This window comes from Accipiter gentilis, chromosome 28, assembly GCF_929443795.1.
Source record: "Accipiter gentilis chromosome 28, bAccGen1.1, whole genome shotgun sequence".
Classification (NCBI taxonomy): Eukaryota; Metazoa; Chordata; class Aves; order Accipitriformes; family Accipitridae; genus Astur; species Astur gentilis.
In genome coordinates this window covers 4,173,128-4,201,127 of record NC_064907.1, presented here as the reverse complement: position 1 = coordinate 4,201,127, position 28,000 = coordinate 4,173,128, and the positions used below count along the sequence as shown (strand labels likewise).

At 38.9% G+C, this 28,000-nt stretch overlaps 1 protein-coding gene across 6 annotated transcripts; it reads right to left on the bottom strand.

Moving 5' to 3' along the window:
• Positions 1 to 4: 4 nt before the first annotated feature.
• MEMO1 (mediator of cell motility 1) lies at positions 5 to 27,998 on the bottom strand. 6 transcript variants are annotated; one of them, XM_049830770.1, is made up of 9 exons: positions 27,806 to 27,998; positions 15,649 to 15,730; positions 13,283 to 13,351; positions 11,232 to 11,344; positions 9,760 to 9,871; positions 8,655 to 8,797; positions 7,412 to 7,488; positions 1,732 to 1,836; positions 5 to 436 (listed from the first exon to the last, which is right to left on the bottom strand). In XM_049830770.1, the coding sequence occupies exons 1-9, from the start codon at positions 27,864 to 27,866 to the stop codon at positions 305 to 307; spliced, it is 894 nt and encodes a 297-aa protein (XP_049686727.1). In that variant the 5' UTR covers positions 27,867 to 27,998; the 3' UTR covers positions 5 to 304. The 6 variants fall into 6 exon arrangements, with proteins under 6 accessions (XP_049686727.1, XP_049686728.1, XP_049686723.1 ...); XM_049830771.1 differs by lacking the exon at positions 27,806 to 27,998 and adding an exon at positions 15,907 to 16,163; XM_049830766.1 differs by lacking the exon at positions 27,806 to 27,998 and adding an exon at positions 11,900 to 12,016 and having other exon boundaries at positions 15,649 to 15,669.
• Positions 27,999 to 28,000: the final 2 nt, after the last annotated feature.

The window sequence follows — 28,000 nt, the reverse complement described above, 5'->3', positions numbered from 1 at the left end:
TGTCTACCACCATGCCTTCATAGCCATCATCATTTAAAAAAAAATAAAAATTAAAAAAAAAAAAAAAAAAAAAAAAAAAATCACAAAATGTTTCGATACCAGCCTTCCTTCCATTGTCCTAAACAAGAAAGCATTTTTAAATGAGTTGAAACTAAGGAAGGACTACACCTACTAGAAAAGAAGAAAGTTCTATTAGTTTGAGGTTTCAGTATACCCAAAGACCAGGGACTGTATCTTTGTAAGGGCTAGGCTGGGACCCCGTATACAGAGCGTGTGCAGGTGCCATCCCTGAGCATTCAGCGGTTCAGTGGACCATAAGTGCTCCAGCTGCATAACTCACTGAGCTGTCTTGCCAGTTTCGACACTGGCTTGACTGAGCATAATTCAAAAATGAAAAGCTCATATTCATTCCATTCTTCTGGAGCTCGTTGATAGCCTGAAGAGAGAAAAAACAGGTGCTTAAAAAAAAAAGGTATCTGTGAAATTATGACATTTTCTAGATCTCAGTCCTCTCTCCTCCCTCCAGGGGTCCTTGCACATCTCTAATAGTAATATAAGCACCTCCAAGTAATTTGTGGACCTAACCCATTTCTGTGCCATTTCATTTACTGACACTCCCCCTGCTGCACTATGTACATCCATGCAGTTCTATCAAGCAATACTAAACAACCTTTCAAAATAGATCCTTTAGAAACAATGCTTTCAGTTCTATAGGGAATTTATACAGAAACACAGATGTAACAGAACAGAATCCAACTTTTTAGATGGCATTTCTGCCATTAAGGAAAAAGAATGTATGAAGATGATTTATTAAAGTGTAACAATTGGCAAAAATGAACAAACAGAATTTAGCTCAGATTCACTGCAAAACTAATCATTATCTGAGGTTAAGAGTTGGATATTTTTGAAGAGTTGTCATAGTACTGAGTTTTGATATATGCATCCCCAATATTGATATTGCTCATACAAACTTTTATATACTCCACTTTAAAAGGTTCCTCTGTATGTTATCCATATAGACTACATTTCCAGGGAATTAGGTTTTCCCTTTTAAAAAGGTTAACATGCTTCCTGTTTCAGATTTGAATTACAGTAAAAACACAGTAAGAGTCACTCAAGCAATATGACAAATCTGCAGCACTCCAGCAGTGCTGTAAAGCAGCTGTGACCCAATTTAGACAACTAAGTTAAACCAGGTTTATGTCTGCATTGCATCACCAAAGAAGAATACGGTACCAGTTAATCTGAATTCTACTTGCCATTAATTTATGAATTAATGGTGCACTGCACTAATACTTACAGATGCAATCTCTCATCATATTTGCAAAACTCAAAAACGCTGCTAGACATCACAAGACACTCACAATAGCTAGCTAATAGCAATACAGAAAAAATATATACGTTTGTAAGTACTGATTCAAAAAAGTAAATATGTACTTCTTCAGGGAGATAGATTTATATGTTTGTTTATTTAGGGCCAAGAGAAAGTGAATTATTGTATTTCATTGAAATTCAAAAGGAACGTGGTACTGAAGACCCTCAGCCCTTGTAAGAGCTTACATTTGTCTATATGCAAGACATGGAAATTGGAGACCAAATTGAGAACACTTGGAAAAATAAATTAAGACTTGTCATTTTACAACTAAGGAATACTCCAGCAATATTGTGTTTAAAACAAATGTAAGCATTTTGCCCAAAGTTACATTTTTCAACAAATCAAAAGTTACTTACGTTTAATAATACACCAATAGGATGTCTTCCACATATTGTATTATGGTATTTCTTCAAGTAATTGCTAAAAGATACAGGATCTAGCTGCTCTATAATGCTCATACCCTGAAAAAAAAATTGATAGCAATGATTACTTCACACATTCATAAGCAGGTTTATACACCACCTATTTATGACAACACAGAATACTTCAGGAGGAAAAAACCTCCACTTTCTATCAAGGGTATCAAGGGAATCTCAGCATTTGAGCTCTAGCTTGTAGTCATCTTGTTGCCATCCCTTGCCAAACTAAAAGTGCAGGAGCTCTTCCAAAGCTGTCAATGATCCACAGATCTGTGAAGCTATCTTTGCAGATACCAGTGAAGCTCATGTTAAAAAAGCTCCTCCCGCAGACTAGCTGATCCCCACCTCCAAGGATGCCCTACTTCCATGGGATTTTGTACAGCAATAACCAGATAAATTTACTAAAAGGGCAAAGCAGGAAGAAGTTTTGCCTCCATCTCCTCTACCTGATAACAGGGCTCAGGGCTGAGCACTTGCCTGGGACTTCTGGATGTCCAAAAACCCTAGACAAATCATCAATATACACACATGCAATTCAAGCATGTAGCAAGTGTAATATATCCTAGACACATCAAGCTTGCAAGGCAGTTGTTCTGGGCACAGGCTGGCCATCTGCTCAGAGCATAAAAAACAGATCCAGAACATCTCTAAAGCACTAGAAAGTTGGTGCACAGCAGAAACATAAAAGCCAGGAGATGACGCTTCCACTTTACAAGAGGCAGTCACATATATACATCATTTTCTCCATCCACAGTAAGACCCATGATCCCATGGAGTCATACTATGAAAACCAGCACACGTATGGAAAACAAAACCTTCCACATAAACATTTGCATTCTTAAAAGCAAAAAGAATCCTACAACTCCAGATACAGCCTACTCTTACCCCATTCCACAGAGTAGATCAAATACAGTGAAAGTAGTTTAAAACAAGTCTAAACCAATTATTCTCCAGGTTTTCTCATGGCTTTGCAATTTTGCCTGTATTAGACTCCATTCTCTTGTGTTTTTCCTTCATCTGAAAATGATTAATTCCCTTCACCAGGTAAATGAGCTCCAGATACTCCCTAATTCAGTAAGAGACATATCTGTGCTTCTTATATGTAGCTGATGAAACTGGAAAGTTTTCCTTAGAGACTGAAAAAAAATCCATACACTTTGCATGGGAACAACAGGAGATTGATATTAGAAAGGGAGAGAATTTCTCCTAAGGTTTCTGCAGTTGTCCCAGCCCCTTCCCCTGCTTTTGGAAAAGTATGGGTGATAAAAGGAGAAACCACAGTGCAGGAAGCAGTCAGTCTGTCTAAAGACTCCACCTCAAGAGTGAAACCTCTTGAGTACTCTGCAAGGGCGTTGGCTGATCTGGCAGATACACTTAATTATTCAGACTGGATCACAGCTTACAATGGAGGAGCTTGAGATTCCAATAAGAGTCAGGGAGGATTAGGAAACAGCAACCATAACCACCACCTTTATGTACTTTTAATTAAAAACAGACATAAGATGAATTCATAAAGAGATAAATTTTATGGAAAAATAAAACCAAACTATGCTGACCAATTGCTGGCAAGAGCTCAGTTCTTCTAGGGTCATGGAGGGGGTGTTTGGACCCCTGGCTGGTAATTACAGCTGTTACTCACTCCAGATCTACAGAACCTAAATGAGTGCCAAAAAAATAAAGGTAGCTATTCTCTAACTAGCAGTCATTACATACATAACCATTGCATTTCTAAAGTTTAAACAGCATGTCTTTGAACCATTCATTTACTTGGAAATTGTACATGTCAATACACAGCTAAAGAAAGCAGAACCAACTTAACTATATACTCAAGTGCAACTAAACACGCATTATTCAAATACTGAACAGCTCAAGAGAATATATTTTATCCATTTGTAAATCCTTTCATGACTTTTTAAAAAATGAAAATGGCTGCTCCATTGAGAGACTCATTTTATAGCTGTAAGTCACTGGAACATACTGGGCAAAGGCATTTGAGCATTTGTCTCAAATGAATGGACATGGATTTATCAGAATGCCTAGTAAGCTTATTTCAATGCACAGTTCAGCACTGCAAAACATTTAGAGCTATGCAGTTCATCCCAGAAAATGCTAACAGAGCTCCATACATCACAGATTGGAGAAAATCCATAGGAAATGGCTATTAACACATATCTGATAAGCACTCAGCTGTACTGAACTTTTCAATTTTGGGGATTTAAAATTCATTGTGGCAGAGAAGCAAAGACGACCAAGCTTGTTCCTCAGTCTAAAATGGTGTTGAGGAACAAAGGAAACATTTTTGTCAGGTTGTATTTTATTTTTCTAAAAAGCAGAAGTATGAAGCTAATCATTTTCAGTATTCAGAATAACTCAGCTGGGCATTGTTTAAAACAGTTAAAATACATGACAAAACCCACATGATAAAAATGCAAACCATCACATGGTTCTGCAGTTTATCACATGGTTATTATGGCACCACATAGAAATTGCGTATCTCAATTAACCAGACAACTGTAAATGGCATCTACAATATCCTAGCACAGTGCACATAATACGATTAAAAGCAGTTACATTCTTAAATACCATCCCCTATAGGATCAAGTATCTACAAGCTTACAAAAACAAAACAAAACACCCACCAAAAAAACCAAACCAACCAAACAAAAACCCCAACCCACAGGCTTATTTTATACTATACTCCAATACTTCTTTGGCTAGTTAAGTTTAAGTTTGCAATCAGTTACTTCAGCTGCTTCTTCAGACTTAAAAAAAAATATAAACCAGTAGCACGCTTATGGAAGTAGAAACAAACTTGGTCTTAGCACTAGCCATTCCAACTCTCTTTGCATGTGTGAGTCACTCAGACTAGAAGATAAACAACCAACAGGAAAATTACTGGCTGGGCACAGCATAGAGAGCAGGGTGCTGGCCATCCTGGCAGAGAGTCATGGTCTTGCATTATGCCCAAGCTAAGAAGCCTTCCCAGGCTGGAGCACTGTGGAAGGTGCTGACACACCGTAGTGGCACTTGCAGAAGCCACCAGAATTCAGCAGTTCATGAGAGTCACCTGAGAAGCCACTCGTGCAGAGCACGGCTCCTGCACAACTGCTGGCTGTTCCTGCACAGCTCTCCTCACCCGCATTATCCTCTCCCTTCAGCATTCAGGGTAACAGAATCCTCCTATTGACTCAAGTGAGGCATAAGGTTTCACAAATAGATATAAAATGAGCAACCTGGCAATGAAGACTGAAGCGAGCAGTCTGCATTTACTGGCTGGCCGTAATCAAAAAATAATTACTCTTCAACATCTTACAGAATACTCCCCGCTTTTATTTAAAAAGATGGTAGGTATCAGGTTATGATATACAAACAAATTATTGCACATCAGCTGCTCAATGTAACTCTTCATTTGAGGATTCTTCCCTCAGGTATCCCTATTAACCATGGGGCTGTTTACTCCTTTCACCATCAATTCACAAGGTACACTGTGGTACCCCCAGGGTAACAGTGGTCACATTAAGAGTTACCATGGAGAAACCGATGTCTGCCCAGCAATATTTACTACTCTTTTTTTTTTTTTATGCTGGAGTCTAAGGGCTCTAACTTAAAATCACAGCAAATAAGATTTCTCACAGCGGTTACCAGATTAGTAAATCTTCAATGCCCAAAGCGTTTAGCGTTGTTTATACACTAGCCAGGAAAATCATCGTGCATCTGTACTTAAGGTCCAGTCTAAATAAAATAAAATAAATAAATAAAAAAAAAAAAAAAAAAAAAAAGAGAGACCATTGTCCTCCCACAAAGGCATTTCTAAGGAAAAAGAAATTTCACCTTAACCCGGAATATCTTCCTGCTTACAAAGCGCCCACCCAACTGCTTTCCTAGTTAGGTCCAATAAAATTATTGGGCCAGTAATAGTAGAGGTTAAAACCTCTGATGGTTTTAGTACAGTTTTGTCTCTATCTTAGTATTATTTTCTCTGTGGAGAGGCCTAGTGGTTACAACAATATGAGTTTCTTTAGCATGCCAAATGACATTAAAAAATTCAATACTTATGTAAGGAAACAAGAAGTAGCTGAGTGGGGCATACAAAATTGAATAAACTCCTTCCAAAAGCTGGAGAAACATGACAGGGAGATCTTTATGGCATTGTGGATAGCGTCCCAAGTGCACCCACAATACTGCTAAAAAGAAATTTCTGAAATTCATGGAAAGTAAAACCTACTCTGTACAAAGTTTGAATACGGAGTCATGTGTTCAGACATGGCGTTATATAAACAGGCAAAAAACAACCACAGTAAACTGCTATGCAGCATGTTTAGTTTTCCAGTTAAACTTAAGACTGAAAAAAGTATTTTCATAGTTATTAAACAGTAGATATAATTTTCAATGTTACAAAAAATGTCATCTCCTTTTGGCTGAATAACTACCAAAAGAAAGAGTTGGTGCAGCAACATATTCACTAGAAGTAATTAAATGGCAAAGTCCAGTCTTTCTACAAGCTTTCACCACAGAAGTTAACAAGGGGACACTAATGTTTGCTAATGCACCTTAATCTGTTCTCCTGCAAAAAACACTCAGAGCTGCAAATTCTGGGACTTTCTAGAAAAAACACTTTTCTTTATAGAGAAACTTCTCAACTGACAACAAGAATTATTAAAAATGGGATAAACAGAATGAAGGCAAATTATTTACTGTTTCCATTCCAGTGATGAATAGTGGAAAAACAAAGAGATTAATATGGATACACAAAGCAAAAAACTCCAGAGATCTCTCCAGCAGATAGGATTTATTCCTTTCAGACAAGGAAAAAAATTAACATGCCCTGAATAATGACAGTTTTCTCTTCTAAACACATTTTACAGAAGTTACATAAATGATCCAAATAGTTTTAAAACCGATTTTAAGGTTACATATTTCCAGAAGAATTACTTCTATTCCGTGCCTTAAGTATAGTCTTGAATGCTAACACAATTTTTTCATTTAAAAATAAATCTTTGATTCCTGTGACTGCAAAGAAAATGCAACAGAATTGGCATCGTGATGTTTATGTATTTAGCATTCCTTTCAGCCATTTGCCAAACCCAGAATGAAGTATGGTCTACTGCTTTTCCCCACCACCTAGTACAGAATAAGTGGCAAGGGGAAGACTGCTCCCAAGGAAATGGCCCTACAGTCTCTCCTCCTCAAAATGGATGTTGCTGAAACCATTAGCATAATCACAATGCTGTTTCAATATGCAGGTATGATAGCTATCACGCCTGAACTAACTACCACAATAGTCAATTCATAACTCTTACTGTTTCTCTAAAACATGAGAGGGTATGTGGACAGGAATTATATTACACTAGGGCATTTTAGGTAGGTGAACATGCATTTATTCTCATAAATTATGCTTACTAGATTATACCCGCAATATATTGTGCGCAGTCAGTAAAATGGAGGATACTAGCTAAAAACAACAGCTAACTTCTTATTGTGGTAAACAAAGGAAAAGTATACATTCAATAAAATAGCTAATCTATAATATTTTGTTAGAGAAATTTCTAAAGTGTTCAAAGAAATGTAATGTACAGGAGAAATTTGTTAGTTATTTCCACCAAATCTGAAAACTTACCATTTTATCTAGGTGCTCAATGGATCTATAAATTTCTCCTTGGGATTCATCATAGTAACTGTAACGGAACCTCTGACCTTGAAACAAAAATCATGTATAAAATAAAAAAGGGAAAAATCGTAGCTAAAACACTCCCTAATACTTACTAAATAATTGAAATTATAGTATTTGTAAAGTAGTAATCTTCAGTTATTTTATACTTTTTAGCTCCACTGAGAAAATTCTAGGGCAATCATGAAAGTAGCAGCCCAAAAGCAAAGTAAAAAATACATGATGGGCAGCCATATTCCTAAAGAAAAACCTACTATGTAGAACTGACACTGCAGTATCACTTATGAATTGCCTGTTATTGCCTTGGAATCCAATCTATAAATTAAAAAGTAAAGCAACATTTAATTTTGCTATCCCTCTTGACAAAGTCAACCCTGGAGTCAGCTACTTCTGCTTTCACAACAATACCCACAGTAAATGAAGGTTAAAAGAAAAAGTTCATGATAATTCAATGAACAGTTCTAGATGATTCATTAGCCACAACAGAACTCAGGTCATTCTTATATACACCTCCACCTATTCCACAATTCAAAGACGAGTAAAATATGCACTTAATTACGTAAGTCGACCAAAGATGACAATAAAAAAAAAAGGGAAGAAGGTCTGTTGTGTAACATAAAACGTATCTTTCTGAAGCAGTCCCTTTTCCAGCTATTATCACACTTAAAACAAAAATAAAGTGTTAAAGCAGGACAGAAGTCAAGGCTTCTGGAGTCTTTATAGCTCTGCCACCAAGATGAACTGGGATAGCTCTGGTGAATTGGCATAAATACTCCATCTGCTATCTTACCCAGCAGTAAAATGTACAAAACTTAATTCCGTCAGAGGGATGTTGCCATGTCCAGTGAATTTTTAGCTAATTAGTTTTGCAAGTTGCTTTGAGGTGCTTAAAAGAAGAGTAAAAAGAGCAAGAAACTTCAGACACTTACTTCATTGCAACAGTAAAGAGATGCATATGAACCCATACACCTTCACCATTTATTTCCTCCACTACACTGAAAACACATTAATATTTTTCATCTATTGTTTCAGATTAAAAAAGAAAAATCCTTTTTTAGCTTTACAGAGGCATTTAAGTTTGAAAGATACATTTGGCAGAAGTTAAAATGTTCAATGTTTAATAAAATACTTTATTTGAAAATCACTACAAAATATTCATCATACTATTATAATGAAGAGATGTGCAACTTACCCCAATGGCAAAAGTCAGAAGAAACCACAAAGAGGTTACTAGGATCAGCTAGGTATTTACTGAAGAGTTTTCCAAATTCCTGCTCTTTTGACTCACTCAGTGCTCCGACCAACACAGGAATAATAGTAAACTCATCCTTATGGCTTATAAGCAAAAGAAAAGAGGTTGTAATTCAAGTAACAGCTGAAGTTTTTTCAGGGCTTGTTAACTGAAATTGCAGTATGTTTTAAAAGGGCACTACAGAGTTGAAGATACAGTTAATTTGGTAAGGTCATACTAGGAAGTTGGTTTAGAACCTAAAACTACTTCAATTTCAGGAAACAAATCCCCCCCACCAAACAGCATTTCTCTTTGCTGCAAAGTGAAAACACCACGTGAACAAAAAGACAAGACATAATGAAACCAGCACCAAAATAAGAATGAAATTCTCCTTGTAGAGATGCTGTACAAATGTTGGGTAATTTTCCAACGCACATGAAAATGCTGAAGATAGCACCCAGATGTACACTGATATTCCAGGGCAAATTAAAAATACTATGAAAGACAAGTTAAAAAAAAAGATTGGGGGGGGGGGGGGGGACAAAGGGGACCCAAACCTCACCACAAATTGACAAAAATTATCACCTTTAAAGAAAAAGTACTCAAAGTACTCATCTGAAAGAACAGGTGTAAACAGAACCTCTATTTCAAAATTAGTATTAAGGCTCCAAACAAACTTTAAATCCCACAGAAAACGCCTATTAGTATTTGCACTTCCTTCAGAGATGCCTTGCAAAGAGCTATTGAGAAAGATTCATGAAAGCATGTCTAATATTAACTCTATTAAACCAATATAAACATACAAACTTGTTTATAAGGGGTGTTCCAATTTCAACATTCAGGTGTTTGCTCCATTCACAGTTTTATTCCAGCAACTAATCCTAGTCTCTGACCGTCTCCTCCCTCAAATTTTTATTGGGGGGTGGGGAAGTGCGAGTATTAGACACCATATAGAGTATTATATAACATAAAGGGTATTACTTCCTACTGCACTTCACATGTAGTTCAAACATTTAATGCACATAATACTCATAATTCCTGTAGAAGAATTAATTAGCCTTATTACCTTTCCATGGCTTTAGCAGTGTAAGGCAAATGCATTTCAATACTGTGTTCATCTTCATCTGTCTGTAGGGACATACGCTCAAACATTCCAGTCTTCCACAATTCTCCATAAACTGAAATGAATTAAAGATTAATTTTTACTACTTTTTTTTTTAGACACTGTAAAGCAAGCTAGAGTGCATCTTTAGCAGAACAAGCCCACTATGCCAAATTACTTGCCTCCAAGGGCTGTCATCATAAACCACTTGTTTTTAAATAAATTCAGGATTAAGATTTTGTTCAAGTCATTAATATACAAACATTAATTGATTCAGTTTACAAAATAAGTGTGTTAAATCAGTGACACCTTGTTAGTATATTAAGAAAAAAATATCAGTTATGATACAAAATATAAGTAACACAAATAAAACACATTTGAAAATATGCATGCATTTGCCTAGTCACTGAATTCTTATTTTCACAAACTATACCATCATACGTTTAGAAAAAAACAAACAAAAAACCCTGCTGATCAGCTGAGCCATTGCTGGATGTGTTACTATTTAATACAATTTATTATTAACTGAATCATGAAATCTAGAGACAGTGAAAACTGATTACATAATCCACATTTGTAAGTTATCTTTTCTGCTCTCAAATGCACTTGGTGGTATGCAGACTCATTATGAAAACTCTCCACTTGATGAAAAATTTGATGTAGGGCTGTGCCTCCTTCTCTACTCCATAAAGGAGTTCTACAGAAACCGAAACATTTGTTACCGAAGGAAACTTCTGCAAGCACTATGTGGAAAGCCTGAACTAGCTTGCTTAATCACAGTTATGATGAAATAGCAATACATCTGCACTAAATGAAAAAGATATTGTATTATTTACCTCAAAACACATGAAAGTCAAAATATCAAATTTATCTTCATTGCACTTTTAAGCTTAGTCTGAAAAACTTGTATTTCATGGATTAACAGTTTTTAAGTTCTGTAGGCACTCTGCCAGTTGAAAAGAGTCACATGCAATAATGCACCCAAATAAAAGCAGCTTTTTGTGCCTCTATTATTCCTCTATCAGAAATAAACTCAAACCAACTAAAGCACTATTTTTTTTTTGCAGACAGAGTACTTCACAGAATAATGGAGCATGTGTGTAGTGGGCTATTATTCAAATGTAACACTTTAGTTTTGAGATCCCTTTTAAAGATCACTTGTCAAGAGGCACACACTCATAATGGAAAAGATGAGCAAAGATTGAGAATTCTTTACTTGCAAAGGCAAGAGAAATGATAAGGTTATAATATAGCAATGCCTGCAACTACCCTTCTTTCAGAAGTTAGCTTTCATTGCAGTAAAAACAGATTTATACTTGTATGCCACTTAAAAGCAATGAAGTGCCCAACAACAAGAGAGTCCTTGGCAGTGCAGTACCACAGTTAATACTCAAGCCTCAGCAATCTTCAAGACGTAAGCTTTATCATGCACTTACTCTTTTGGTCAATTCGGAGATCATACAGAGGTGTTCTATAAATGTCCACACTGGAAAGTGCACATCGGGAAAGGGGCACGTGATGGGAAGGCCCAAGAATGAAAATTTTTCGGCTACAACAATTAACACAAAAGCCCACAATTTAGACAACTGCAATTTGTAGTACAGAGACTTGGTTTAGAGTAACAAGTTTAATAAAAATGTACAAAGTGATAGTTTCTGGTGGTTACCAATAGTTTTACTTTGCTGTGTGTAAGGCCACAGATAATCCATAGCCTAGCCTTGCTTGGTAACTCAGAAATGATCATGAGATCAGTTCAATAATGCTTCCCGTAGCCTTAAATCTCTTAAGCAGGTTATACATCAGAGGACAGTCATCAGCTAGAAACCTGTCTGACTGGACTCATTTGGAGGCTGAATGATGTGCTATAGTACCTTAGAACAGATCTTTGGATTCTCTCTTTGGACCAACACAAACTTCAGTTACACACCACTTTCAACAACTACACGTATGCACCCTCAAATGAGGATTATGGATTTAACATCTATTCAGAGCTTTTCACTTATTTACTTGATTACCCTTACTTCAGATTTCACCAAATTCAAATTAAAGTCATTCTCGAATGCTGTTTTTATCCAGCTGTTGCATCAACAACAGAGACTTGGACCTGCACATTTGTAGCTTTAGCTGATACTGCAAGCTTTCACATGTCATCATGATGTTATTTCATCAAGTCCTCAGTTCCTGGCTGTTGATTAGATGTTAAGGGTCTCCTGCCACAGGACTTAAAGAAAAGAAAAAAAAAAAAAACAACCTATAGGAAATTCAGCTTTTCAAATTCAGGATCATATCATCTTGTTTCTGGCACTGAACTAAAGGGGTGGGAGACACATAAAGATTTTTTTTTTTCCCCTTACACATGAGTGCTATACTAAAACATTTTTCAAAGCTCATAAAAACAAAATATCCAAATGTGCAATACTTCGGCTGAAAGATGAACTCTAAACATCCCATGCGGTAAAATAGCAAATGATCCAAAAAGTTCAATCAACTCCATGCCACTGAAGCTGGGGAATGCAGCTTGTTCTAGAAATTTTAGAGAAACTAGTTATCTGTCACACTGTAAGTTATCTTTACTTTGTTCACAATAGTTTGAAACCTATTGTCTTTGGAAAGCATTCCAACGTGTTATCTCATAAGCAACTGATAGACATAGCCAGTTTTTATATTAACATTGCAAAATACATACTTTGAGTAAATACTGGAAATGTTTTACATTTTTGTCATTTAAAAAAACGTTGCGGTCAGCACAACACAAAAGAATTATGTTCCTTTAACCTAGAATAACTGGATTCGTATTTTCAGAGGCAGGCACAGACTACAGTAGCGTGCTGGGTTTTTTAGTTTTTCTTTTTTTAAACTGTTGTACTGTTAGAAACAAGTCCATTTAAAATTATTACAACAAGTAACTTTCACTAACTTCAAATATTATATACACACACTGGTCACTTTCTCCACAGCAGAAGAGAATCCTGGTAGCATTCAGCTCATAATCCTGCACTGAAAAACCAATGCAGAATCATGATCAAATATTTTAATACACTTAACAACCAAACAAAACCTCCCAACAAAAACAAAACAAAAAAAAAGAAACAAAGACACCCTGCGACCAGTAAAAAAACCCCACAGCTTGGGCTTTTGTAAAAGCAGTGGAACATCAAGCAATAAAGTAAATTAAATATTATTACCTGCAAAAAGAACACTTTAAACACCTCCCTTCTAAAACGTTAGTTACCAATAATTCCTCAATAATTTTTGAAAATACTGCTTTACATTTTCAATTTCAACAATATTAGTTTTTTCTTTTGTAACATCCAAACAATTTGAACATTTGTGATGTTAAAACAGAAAGGATACATAAAAGATTAAAAAGAGTATAGAATTAAAATTTGAGTACTTCAAGATGCAAGAAAGTACAAGAACATTCAACTTCTCAGAGAACTGCAATGGCATTGTCTTATACTTTGTAAAGTAAAACTTCAATACTTACGTAATATTAGGATCCACTTGTTTGTAAGCATGGGCTGCACAAGATCCACAATAGGTATATCCTGCATGGCTGCAAATCAAGGTGTACAAAATGTTAACATGTTAAATATTGTTTAACATCTTAAATATTTTGATATTGCTATTAGATGGTAACATCTTAAATATTATTTGTCCCCAGTGAGCTAGAAACAGTGATCCAAAAATCAACTCCTGAGAGAGCTGGAGGGCACTGTTGCAGTACTGACCGTAGGAGACACGTATCTGTCAAAGAACTATCCGCGACCATTTACTTGAAAGTTAGTAAGCCTCCAGGTCAAAGCACCTTTCATTACTCGTAAAAGATACCAGTAGGCACGCTACATAACTGCATATTCTCAGAAGCCCATGATAATGCTGAGCGCGCAGACAGGGACCAAGGGAACAGCAAGCTGCTGGAGAAAGCTCTGCTAACCGCACTCAGTAACTGAATACAAATGACAGTAGAGGGGTCTGGCAAAGAGAGACTACATGTTACAGCAGATAAACAGAGAATAAAAATGCTCTGCCATTGAAGAAGAATACCTCAGCATTAGAATGAACGGGCACAAGGAAAGGAGCAGAACGCAGCATGGTAGCTGTTACTGCAGAGAATGCAATACGTGCTTTATTGTTCCCCATCACTCTGGCCTGGAGCCTTTCTCCACCTGTGTTCCTGTGTGCGCTCCAAAAACATTAATAATTATTCTGACTACTTGTTTCAAGTATCACATCCAAATCGTAAGACCTATTCCCCTCCAGACTGTTAAAAACAGGAGAAGAGTCAGTTTACGCTGCTAAAAGCATTAATTCCAGAGAACGTTCATTCCCCAGGGTCCCAGGCCAAGCGGCAAAGAACAGCTCACAGTCACTCAGCAGCATGGCCACAGCAGAAGGCCATGCCCACATTGCACAGCGCTTGGGCAGTATCACCTCTGGAGCTCGGCTGGAGCACCTGTGACCCTAGCTCAATAGTTATCGTTTATTTTGAGTAAGTATGTGCAACAACACAACTAGAGCTTTCCAGATGGTCTTTCTATACAACGATACTGAGAACGAAACGTGCTGCAAGTCCTCGGACATACAGGATGTTTGAAGATACAAGTTCCCCATTGACAGGACTGGAGGATTTTACATTTATTTATACGTATGTATGCTCGCATGCATGTATATTCACCCACAGAGTGATACCTGGAGCAAGTTATCCTCAAAATTAGCCTGGGGTTTTACTTCTGTGTCACTTGCCTCACTCATTCTAAAGAGCTCATAAAGGTACTAACATACACACTAAGGGGATAAACAGGAGACTGGGACCTAGTGAACCAGCAAGGTATGTCATTTGACAATGTCAAAAAAGCCTTCTGAAATGCTTCCTCTGCTACAGCCTTCTTCAGTCTTTCACAAAAATATTATTAGCCATATCCCACTTTACAGGTGGGAAAATAAAGGCATGGCTAATGAAAAAATTTGGCGAGACCACAGGAAGACCTCCAGCAATTCTGGAAAAAGAACCCAGGTTACCTATTCTGCAGCTGAAAGGCCTCTTTCCTGACATTCCTGCGAGAAAGACTAAGGCAGATGTGGAACAATTTCTTCTGCACATATAATACTATTATGGAATACTTCAAACATTATGTCACTGCTATGTTAGCACAGGAAAAACATTGTATTTAAGGTGCTTTTTCTAGTGTTTCCTTCCAACTCATAATAAATTGGAATGACCAACATACTTTTCTTATTATACGTCTCAACTATTTTCAGGAAATTGCGTTCTACCTAAATAGTTTAGATGATCCCATTTCTGCTGTTGACAAAAAGCCCCAAACAAAACCAAACTAAAATAACAGAAGTAAACCATTTTGGATAGCTGAATAGTGTTTCATTACTTTTTGTTTTAAGCTTTGCTAAGTTTTGATTGGGGGGGGGGGGCAGAGATGCTGGAGTTTTGATTGGGGGGGGGGCAGAGATGCTGGAGTTTTGTTTGGTTTGTGTGTTTTATTGTTTTGGGGTGTTTGTTGTTTTTTTTTTAAATAGGTGTAGCTGTTCTATACTAGAAGTGCACTGAAAGAGCTGTCACCTTCGACTACCACTCCACTAATACACCTCTTACCTCTCTTACTGGATCACAAGTGAATATTATGTCTGCTGTCCATCAGCAAAAGGAAACTAATCATATACCAAAACGTGCACATTTCTTCCATTCTATGCCATATCCAAAATACTTATTTAGAAACCACACAACATTCCTTTCAGCTAAATACTAGCTTTCACCAGTTTTCAAAAATCACTCAAAATAAAGAAACATTTAACCAATCAAGTATTATATGTACTAAAAACAGATTTCAAACTTACGGTGCAATAATGGCTCTAGCAGGTCTTTTTGTGGACTGTACTTGAGAAAGCCAACCTTCTAGTTGTGCATTCAGCTGGGGTCCTATGAAGAGACAAGGAAATACTGAAGCCATAAAAGAATCTAAAATACCTAAAGAATTAATAAAGTCCCAAAATCCAACAGATTTAAAATAATCTTAAATATCAAAGCCTATGTTTAAATCTCAAAAAAAACCCCAAAATAAAACCAAAACCCAACCAAAACCAAACCAAACATGCCTGTAAAGTTGGAGGTTACAGTAGGAAAACTGCAATGTCCTAGTTCAGGAAGTTCATTTATTGCACATCCAAACACGCACTTATTGTTTCTTGCTCTGTGGACTGATGCACATACTATTTCATCATTAGAAAGGATGGCTGCTGGTCTCAAAAGAGAGGCTAACAGATGACTGATTCTTCTGGTAACCATATTTGCAGAATTCAAAAATAAAAGTTAAGATGACCTATACCAAGACAGCCCAATATGGGAAGATGATATAATACAAAGACCTTAGAGACTGACATGATAGCCAATGGCTATGGTATTTAGTACTTTATTATTATCAAGCAAGCATAACACCAGAACACAAAGGACACTGTAACCTGGAAAAACTGTAAATACACAGGAAAAAGCTAAAAGTGAGAAGACACCATGCTTATACTAATGCCTTAACAACTTCTGATCAATCAATATTTGCAAATACATCAACTTCTTGGCAACATTAACTTTGATAATTGGTCATCCAATATTTAACTTTTTTTAAAAAAAAAAAACTAAATTCTGTACCTCAACAAGTGGCAAACATTCTCAATTCAATTAGCTGACATGATAAAAATGCCTTCTAGAAATACAACATTAAAAATAAAACACATTTTGGTTATCTACCATCACAAAGAAAACTTTTTGCTGTAAAGCTGTTCCTGAAGAAGCAAGTCTGGCAAATACAGTGCAACATTCTTTATATTAAAGAACACAAACTTTCAAGTAAAACTCATTCAGCTGCTATTTTTACAAGTAACTTATCATTAACATAGAGAAAAATAGATGCACTTTTTTTCAGTTGACACTATGCTTTTGACAGAACTGTATGTCAGCAGAGTTTATCTGTAAAGTATGGTGTAGTAAGCCACTTTTCTTCTACCATGCATGTTGTAGATTTTTGTATCTTCCCCATGCAGGTGTAAAACCACCAACTGCCAGAAGAAGTCAAAACCAAATTAAATGCCTGAAACTGTTTCTCAGCTATGTTTCAAACAGCCCAAATCTCAAGCTGACAGCTCTCCAAGAAGCTAACAAGAACTACAGAGAACCAGAGCAAAGATGTCAACTTTTGCAGAATCCAATCAGTCACTCACCAGTGATAGCCAAAAAGCTTTCTCTAGAAAACCTGAGGGGGTGGGGTATCAAAGCCACCATTTTTAATACAAAACTTAAGTTCATGTGTTTCATTAAGAAAAAGGACAACTTCTGTGGTTGTAAAGAACCCTACCTTCTTACATGAACAAGGTGAACTCATGCAATGCTGTTTCCCTAAGCCTACAATCACCTTGAATGTCTTAGTTGCTGTCTACAGTTCTAACAAGGCAAAAGAGTGACGCTGATTAGCCACTGCCACTCCTGTAATAGTGACTTTGTGAAATTATTAAATTGTCAAAAAAAAAAACAGACACCAATTTTGCTCTGCTGCTTCTGTTGCTTGGTGAAATTACAAGCAGCAGAGACATGCAACAGAGATAAGGCTAATGACATCTTAGAAAATGGATGCTGTTGCGGAGGCCAAGTAAAAATAAATAGATCTCTATTTCCATCCTCTTTCTAAGTTACTAGGAGACAAAACAAACAGTACTCTATTATAGTCTTACCACTCTTATTTTTTATATACTTAAGAGTGAAGACACAAATCACTTAAAAAAATTTGACTCCCTAATTCTCCCAAAGGATGCAGAAGGATAAAGTACCTTCTGAATGAAGCTCTTTAGGACAGTTACTTCCTTTTCAAACACCTACTCCCCAGAGACTTAAACGGAACACAGCTCTGCCCCACCTGACCCTTTCTCCTCAAAGATGATGATCCACAGGCAGCACAACAGCAGAAGGGCCAGAACCTCTCAAGCAAAGCAAGACACCCTTGGGACTCTCTTCCCCAGCAAGGCACAGTGCTTGGCCCTCCTCCATCCCTTCTTTAGCAAGGATTTTTGATTAAGAAGGTGGTTAAGGCGATTTGCCTTTGCTTAAGACAAATCAGGTAACTTGCTGAACAGTTTAAAGACAAAGTTCAGAATGTCTGGTAATTTCCTAAAATTCCATATGAATATTCAAATCTGTCCAAAACTTCTGATCTGACAGTGCAGTAGCAAAGATGCCCAGATTTGCTTAGTCTGCTATTACAAACACTCTGACAAAGTAACAAACATTTTTGTCCTAGAGGGAGTAAAATAACAGATCTGTATGACCCAAGGGATGAAACTTCTGTCAGTGTTTACTTAAGGACCAGGCAACACATCTGGTTTCAGATTTTCTTCCCTTTAATGCAACTACAAGGTGCCTTTGTAAATCATTAACTCTGACCTCATCTAAGTTTCCATTTCAACTGATACTTATTTGGACTATTTTAATAAAACATGTAATCAAATCTCTCTCTCCAAAGGACTAACAGAAAGACAGAATGGAGAGTACAACATATCCACCTGACCTTTTAGCTAAAGAGAAGGAAAAAAAAAATAAATTAATTAAACAGCACCCACATGAACCTACAGGAGTGTAGCCTACCTGCAGCTTCCTATGCTTACAAATACTTTAAGGGGGATATTCTAAAACTGTAGTTTTCTTGTTACCAACTTAGCATCAGCTTTTTGTTGAAATGTTCAGAGTTTTTCTTCCAATTTCTCAAACATGGCAATGCTTAAGGCTAAAGTCAAAATATTTGAATTAAATAAAAATACAAATAAACCCACATTATCACAGTATATATGTTCTGCCATATGGATTTGTATTATAGGAGATGAGTAGCTTCTTCATGAAAAGCTCTGTAAGTAAGTTTTGTTCATATATAAATTAAGTTACACTGGAAAAATGTCTTTGCAAATAGTTACTGAGATAACTGCAGTAAATATCCATCTCCTAAGCTGACAAGCACAGATGAGGAATAGCTCTGCCGCCTATGTATCCTCCAGCTGCAGTGGTGGGAAGTAGGAGAGGTCCCTGCTCCTTGAGCCACAGGTGGAAAGCTCAGCTTGAGAAAGCTGGCAGGATGAGCGCAACAGAATTTTTAAGGCTAACCAGACAGAAGGACAGAAAGCCTTATGGATGCAACTTCTGGATGCAACAATCGATACACTTTATCATTAATACTGTAAGATCAGACCTTGTATTGATTAAAGGAAGATTAGGTGGCAAAATATGAGCTTCACTGAAGCACATAACATTCAGAACTGCATTTCAATCCTATGAAGTAAAGTATAAATGTAGGTATGTAACTAAAGAATGCTGACATTACTATCTGTGGATATTTCACATCCTGTTTTGTTTTGGAAACCGGCAGAAGTTATGCCAAATTAAAAATCATTTCAAGCACAGACCAAGCCTCCACCAGACAAATTTATGGATACAGCTACAGGCAGCATTTATTCAAATATCTTGCCTAAAAGGATAAATTATTTTTACAATCAATGTTATCCCCTCACAAAGCACTAAAGTAAGGAATCCTTCCTTCCATGTGAAATGCATTCCAGTGTTACCCAATGAATAATGGCTCAAAAGACATCTGGTAGTCACACACACTTAGGTTCATCACCTCAATTTACAGCTGTCATGGTCCAGCCTTTGTGGGTTAAGCCAAACCAGCACATTCTTTCCACAGCCAAGCTCACCTCGTCGCATGAGGCTGAAATGCTTATATGCCAGCTCTCAACACAAATATAATGGGAACTTGTTCCTGTCCCAGCAGCCACCATTACTAGTGCAAAACATAGCTTTTCAGACTGGTAGGGAAGACGCAGTGCTTGCTCCAAATCGTCAGTCTCAGTGAATGCTTTTTTTACTGGAAAAGCATAAGCCTCAACCAAAATTCAGAGCAGCACCAGGGAAAACTGCTCAGGTCTCCCTTGGTTGCACGTGTACAGCACTTGCAGTAAGGCAAGTAATGCTGGAGCACAATGACAGTAACACTGGAGTCCCCAGCTTCCACATTTCTACTTGACAGCTTTTACTTGTCTAAGCATATCTCCTACTGTATAGGAGCCAACATTTTTTTCTGAGCCTTACTCCTTTTATCTTTTAACTACCTTTACCCATTGATGACAAAGTCTACCCCTTAAAAATACTTCTAATAAATATTACAGCATATGGACTAAGAAGTAAATAAGTCTTTATTCTTGTAGGGTGTTAGAAAAATCAAGGTTAGTAACAGTGAAACCTTGGGGGCTAGCATACATTTAGTTTCATAACTGGAACTAAGGGAACTCCTCTCTCCACAACCTTGAAGGTAAATCCAAAACATTTAATTCAATTGTCAGGCAAACTCCAATCTGAAACATGACAGAGGACTAACTAGTTTTTCTTAGTTAAAATTGCAGAAAGTATAAGGATTGTTGTAAAGAACACAGGCCCCACTTAAAAAAAATAAATATCTCTTTCTCATTGCAACAAAAGCCAAATTCTTGAATAAAGAACAAGTTTTATCTATGCAAAGACTAGGATCTGTCAGGAAAAGAAGGTGATTTCCAACAACTCATGTTGATGGGCACATTCTCTTCCAATACTGAATACTGATGAAGCGGTAAAATCAGCCTATAAGCAAGGCAGAAATTTACTTATGCAAACTATAGGACTGGGGGAAAAAAAAATTAAGATACAAATAAAGATTACACTGATGCTACATAAGCTCCTATTCTACACGTTGTAAGATGAACATAAAACAGCAGGTAATGCTTGAATGGGGGAAGATAAAACTGAAGCCACAACAGAAACATTGAAATCCACTTTGGTGGCAGTTCTCACTTTTATGTCCCAGTTTTCCAGTATTCACTAGCATTTTAATTTCCCTTATGGAAGTTATTGGGAAATAAATAATCAAACTCTAATGCCACTCATTAAAAATTATCAACCAACATACACATACCTAGCTTTATAAAATATCTCAGCAGTTACGTCATTCAGAGGTCCAAACAAATGACCTTCTGTTTTATAGCTCTGAGAGAAAGTGATTTTGGCTCTAATACATGCTAAATGTAACCTGAATTTGTGAAAGTATTGTGAAGTACTTGCAGGCCCATTTTAATAATACCAGGAGTGCACCAAATGTAAAGCTCTTTTTCAACTCCAATTGTACAGTAAAAGTTGAACCTACACTCTTTACTTGGAATATCTTGATTCTGACTGTATTTAAGTGATTTGGCTAGAAAGAATAGCCTGGAAATTATATTTTAAATTATTCTGGTATACATTTGCCATATACAATGTTAAAAAATACAGTTTGCATATTAAATATTGTGTTCCATGATTAATCCATAAAAAAGCCAGTGATGACACATCCACTTTCCCCATAAAAAAGATAGAAGATCAAAGGGACAGAAACATTACATTTAGTATTTAACATTGCAAAGCAAATACCTTACAAATTTGCAAGACACTATGGTTGTTGTTGTTCACAGATTGCAAGGTAAGAACTTAAGTTAATAGCTGTATTTGCAAGGGTTCAGCTAATGTCACAACATTCAAGATTTCATGATCAGTACATTTAATTAATGCTACTGCAGAAAGCTCCTTTCACTGCAATAGAGAACAAGTTAAAACTTTCTCTCATTTCAGTGACCCTCACATCCTTTTTTATATTTTTTCCTGGATCCATTTGTCCGTGACCATCTACAAACAACACAGTGATTCATTACTTGTACGTTACATTTATGAATGAGCTGTGATGAGTTATTCCAATTTTGGGGAACATGCCAGGCGTCTTGGCACACCAGAGTTAAGCACTTTCATAAAAAGACTGGTTTATGATATAGTGACCATCTTCCTCATCTGCATTTATAGTCTAACACTGCACAAGACTGCACACATTATTTCCTTCTGGCCACTTCAGCTGCCACTTCAGATCCAACATACTACAGAGAAGGGTTTCTGCTCTAAGGTAAGGTAGGATGCAGCCCCTCAGAGGGTCAGTGAAAGACATCCCAGCAGCAGTGTTTGCCCTCAGAAACCATGGGCAGCAGGCCTGCTGAACAGATTACACATATTCAGCAACAGCACAGCAGAGCAGAAACAGCCGTAACCACTGTACACACTTTCTCTGATGCTGATGAGAAGTTCCAGCTCATGCCAACAAGCACACGAATTCTGGGATTACATCACCATTCATTAAAATGGACACTTTCATGTCACTCTCCAGGGCTCCCAAGCCCTGGAAGGTGCAAGTGAGAAAAACGGTACTATCTCAGAATCACACTGCTATTGCATGTTGAAACTGGCTACCTCAAAGAGCTATTAACAGAGAGTTAGTGTGTTTTGGAATCAGAAAAATCAGCATTTAGTACAAAGGCAGGAAAAAAAAGCATTAATGCAGGTCTTATTGGGGTTACAAAGGAGTAGAAGAGACTGCAAACATGCTAAAATACTGGCCAACTTTGAGAGAAACATCATTTCTAAACAGATCATTCATGGCACACAACTGCCTTTTTCATTTATTTTCTGATCTGCAGAAGTTCTTCAAAGTATTATCCTTTCCAGCTAATCTAGACACCATCATGCAGACCTCAGCCCGAAAGACAAGGTCTGAACATCCCTGGCCGCATGTTAGCCAGTCAGCAGAAAACCAACTCTGAACACAAGAGTACCATGAAGTTTAAACTCTCTTCAAACATTTATGTGGAGACAGACCATTTACTTGGCTCATCGTAAAAAACAGCTTTGAAGACAATAAGCACAATGGCCTTTCAAGTTGACACAGCAATTACTCTGCCAACTCACATTTGCATCAATAAGTGTATGGAAATTAAGGTTCTCCTAGTTCAAACAATTTGGCATAGGCTACCAGAAAGCACACCTCTGACCACTATGGCTTGGTTAAGGGAAACCGAGAAATAAGCCATACCTAATACAATGACAAACTCGTTTTGCAGGGCAAGTTTCAGATCATGTAATATTGTTATTCACACACACTCTCTCAATTCGATTTTAGTCCTGTGATTTGGAATAGCCTACTAAAAACCTTTGTGTTTTGTCTGTATCAGCATGCCCCTGACTGAGGAAAAGTTGAGACAAGAAGTCTTATCAAACACTTTAATGAAGAGTGGTACAGTATTCAATTAGCACTTCCAGGAGCCAGGCAAGGCAGCCCAGCTGCCAGTGGATAAGCCATGTTAAGCACCCTAATGTGTGACATCTCACTTGTAATGGCATGCTATACAGGAAAAAAGATGCACATAAGCTAATGTTTATTTTCATTTCAGAAATGTATGGATTGATTCCCCACAGAACTGCTTAGCACTTACAGAATCGACTCACATGGAGGAGTAAATCAGGAGAGAGCATCCACACACTGTCCTGCAAATAGTCCATGCTCGGGATAGCATGTTATTCCCATTATATTTCAGCTGCTCCTTTGGTATCTAGAAATGTATCTGTCCAGCATTCAAAATCATGGAAAATTATGCCATTTTTGTTTCAAACTGTCCTTAATCTTCCTCTTCCCCCTGCTGGTCAAAATCAATTTCTCAAGAGGTCTGGACACTAGGTGGCTGAATTAACCCAGCAGGAGTGGGACTTTCTTCCAAAAATAAATCAGTGTAATATTTTTCACCACACAACAGTGATACTTTTTTTTAAAACAATATATATGACAGCAGTGCAACAGGGCGATACTTCTGTTTACATGGTATGCCTTTATCTCATTTTTGCAAGTGTTTTTAGTGGCCACCATGCACCAGGCTGCCAGTCCACAGAAGCAATGGCATGCCACATACCATTTTTAACTTTTTTACAACCAGACATATAGATCAAGGTCTGCCAGTGAAAAAATAGGTTATTTAGACCAGTGGCCTACTATCAGCAATGGTCATAGAACTATGTCAGTTTGGAAGCTCAGCTGTAAAGCTTCCCATATTCAGTGCTGCTGCTAAGTAGGAGGAGGAACAACTGACCAGACTTCATTGTTAGTTTGCTGCCAGACAGACAGTCCACAGCTCCATATCTAAAGTCCATTAAGATGCTACACAAACTGACGTGGAATGAACATGAACTTCCACACACCAAGAATTCTAAACGAGAAGATACCGTGATAATTTTGGTCAAATTTTTCATACTGAACTCAACTGCAGAAACTTCTTACAGAACTTGCTTTTAAAATTTTTCTTTACAACAGCAGATTATGGATGGAGAACACATGAGATGTCAAATGCTAACACGACCGCGAAGCCCATCTTCCCCTCCCTGCTGCCATTCTCAGCTTCATCAAATGAGTAGGAAGCAGTGAGTTTTCTGCCTTGGGACCTCACTTTCCCTCCAGTAACAGAGTTGTTTACTTAGAGTTAGATGTGACATTCTAACATGTGAACATGCCTGGATGTGCATAATTGCACAGCCTCATCTGCTCTAAAATGTTAATTAGCATCATGCAATTAGATGATGTATTTGCACTAGAATGTAGTGCTTCTTTGTATTTTCCAAGGCTGAACCTAAGCAGTTCATATCCCATAGCTGGAGAAAATAGGGGAGTGAGGGTCTACCTTGAGCTGAAGCAATTGCTGCCCCACAGAAATCAGCAGTCTCTAAAGACAAGAAGTGGCATTTCTTCTAAACCCTCTTACATTGACCCTCCACGAAGAGCAGTAATTCCCTCTTACTTGGTTGTGGCTTCACCTCCGATATTGCTTCCACTCCTGCAGCGCAGAAGAGCCAGCTAATCCAGTTCAAGGACATCCTCTGGCCACGAAAGTTGGTTTGCATCCTGGATCCATCCTTTGTCCTCTTTCTCCCTCAGTTGGCTTTGGTCCTTATTTCCCAGAGCTGACTTCTATAGCCAGATCTCACAGATAAAATTTTTTTAAGCATAGCAATAGGTGCTCTACTTCTGCAGTCAACCCCACCCAGATCCAGGACGCCATTCATCATCCTGGATGTTTTGTTCATGTTTTACCCTCAGGTACCAGGCACCTCAGGATAAACTGCCACTTAAAAACCTCGTCCCCACATAGCCTCTTTAAAATGCTTTCAGCCATAATGATTTTGAACACATCCTTCAAAAATCATGTTTCTCATTACCCTTTCAGACAGGATCATCTTGACTATGGAGCAGGGTGAGGGTTTCAAGGGCATCTGCTTGCCCTGCATAATCAAACTCAGCTCTGGAGAAAGAGAGCAGTTTTCAGGAAACTGGAAGCTTAAATGCTAACCAGTTTATATATAACCCAGCAAATCGCTTCTGGGCCGAGACGGTAAGCACGAAGAGAATAGGTAGGAGGACTTGACAATGCAATCCCTGGAGAATCGTGGGAACGCACTAAAGAACTACCACAATTCAAACTCTAATCCCTGCCTCAGCTCCATCCTTGAAGCTATACAGGTTGAAACGACGTGGTAAAATCCAGATTTTCAAGTGGTACAATTGAGGAAACGAGCCTATGTTACAAGTTTGAAATAGCTGCCGACGTGTGACTTTGGACTAAAATACAGGAAGATTTTAAGTTAAGTTTCCATGGTGAACACATATCTTCTTGGCCCCCGTTTGTCTCCTCTTGAGTTTTGACGGACCCTCCTAAATGGCACACAAATACTAGCTTCCAAGCAACGAATAACAGGTAGTCCCTGTCTTGCTGAACAGGGAGAATTCCTGCTTTCACATAGCCTACGTAAACAGCACAAGATACTCTTCCTCTATAGGAAGAGACATAAATAATGCTCTTTTCTTGTTTAAGGAAAACCCTACAAAAGAAAACAAAACACACTTCCCAAAACTCCAGCCTATACAACGTTAACAACCACTTACCCCCACTACACACACTGTGACTGTTACAATTTAACTTGTCAGAAGTACAGTCTCCACAACTCATTACATGATTCAGTTTGGGTTTTTTCACACAGTATAAGTGTCTGGGCAAGCATCCCACACCTCCTCAACAAGCAATACCCAGGGGGCTGCCCAAAAGCAACAGGAGCAAAGTGCTTTTGGATGTCAGACAAGTAGTACTGGCCGAACTAGTCACACAGAATTACCAGGGTGTGGTCTAACAAAATTAGGCACTGAATTTGTATAGAAAAGAAAACAGCCAAACACAGCATCTACACCTCTTAAATTGATTATGGGGGGAAAAAAAATAAAAATCTTATTTGCAAGTATCCAGCAGTAACTTGGTATGAAGTCCAATGTCAAGCAAACTACAAAATTTATGTGTAAGGTCATCTAGCCATTCCACTTTGCAAATCACTTTTCTACCTTATTCATAAATGAAAATATAAATAGCACAAGCAAGCTGAGAAGCGTTACCACAAAGCTTCAGTGTTTTGATATCTTTGCATTGTGTTTAAATCTATACCTTTTACATGATTTTGCTTTCTGTAAACAGAGCACCACCTACCTTTCTAGACCACTGGAAAAAAACCCTGTAATTGCAAGCTATTGACAATGGATGAAGATTTGAGACCAGTTTTGTAATGGACACAACAGTTATGTTTGGAATATTACACTCGGAAGGAAAACAATCATTCTCTATTGTTGTCTCGAAACTGCCTACCCACCATTTGAAACCCAGCTACTTATCTCACAATCTGCCTCTTCCTGTGTTACCCTCCTCCCTACATTTCTTTCCTTCCCTTTCAATTTTTGCCTTATACCTCGTTCATTAATCTGTGGAGGAGAGGGGAAACTGCACCTATTATGGCCAAGAGAAGTATATGACTTTTCACATCTAGTTCTTCTTAAATGTCAGCTGAGGAACCCGAGTGCATCTCTTTATCTTTGTTTTTAAATTGTACCCCTCCCCTCCCTCTGAACTATTCTCTACCACAGCCTCTTGTTCATCTAAGCTTGTTCACCTGCAGTTTTGTAATGATCTTTACTCCTGAGGCCAGTAAAAGACCATCCCTTACAAATCTCCTTATTAACAGCTCTGAAAATACAAATGTGCATCCTATCCACAACAGCAGAGTTCTGCCCCAAAATCCAACAAAACTTATTTCCAAACATACGTGCTACCAAGCCATTATGACAGGCTTCTGTCTTTTTCTGGGAGGGCAAGGGGAGCGGTGGTCCTCCCTCCACCCCGCCACGTCTTTCTTCTTTTTCTGCAAATGCTACATTTTTAAATGGACGGAACCCATTCTGTACCACTGCTTTATAACTTTTGACTACTACTAGAGAAAGCGCTCTGGAAGAAAAGACAGAAGCTCATCTTGGACTACAAGAAGTGAAATAAACCTCCTTATTTCCCCCCCACCCCATCACCTGCCTTCTTAACCCTGCAGACACACCCCCCCCCCCAGACATCCAGGGTTCTCTCAGGAAAAAAACAAAACAAAAACCCCAAACCCAAAAAACCCACAAGAGCACTCCAAAATACCGAAATCCGTTCGTGGGCCCTCACACCGACTAAGTGCAATATTCGGGACGAGGCACGACGCGCGGGCTGGCTCCACCACCCCTGCCTCGAGGCACGGAGGGGCAGCGATGCGCGGCTCTAAACCAGGGCCGGGCACGCACCGAAAGCCCGGGGGGGGCGACCGAGCCCTGGCCACGATCAAGCGCCGGTTTTTCCGGCGACGGGTGCCGCTGCGCCGGTGCAGGCCCCCGGGCCGGGCCGGTCTGCTCAGCTGACCGAGGCGCACACGACGGCCACCGGATGCACGGCGGCACCCCCTCCCCGGTGCCGCCCGCCCCACCGGCTCCCCGGGCCTCTCTCCGCCGGCAAGCCGGGCCTGGCAGACACCCCCCCCCACCCCGCTCAGCGGACCCGGGAGGGCCGCGGCCCCCGCTCCCCCCTCGCCCGCCATGTGCACGGCCGCGCCGGCGGGGGCGTGGCCGGCGGCCCCTCCCCGCGGCCGGTACCGGCCCCGGCCCCGGCCCCGGCCGCGGCGCCGGCGGCGGAAAGTGCTGATTCAGCCCCCGCCCCCCGCCCCCGGCGGCGCTGCGGGCCGCGGCGCCGGTACCTGAGGCTGTGTACCAGCTGCCGGCGTGGCTGGCCTCCCGGCAGAGCACCCGGTTGGACATCTTGGTGCCGGAGCCGCCTATGGTGTTCGGGGGAGGCGGTGGGGGACGGGCCCGGCCGCGGCGGCGGCGGCGGCGCTGCTCCCCCTCCTCCCCCGGCACGGCCCGGGCCCCGCGGGCGGAGGCGGCGCTGCCGG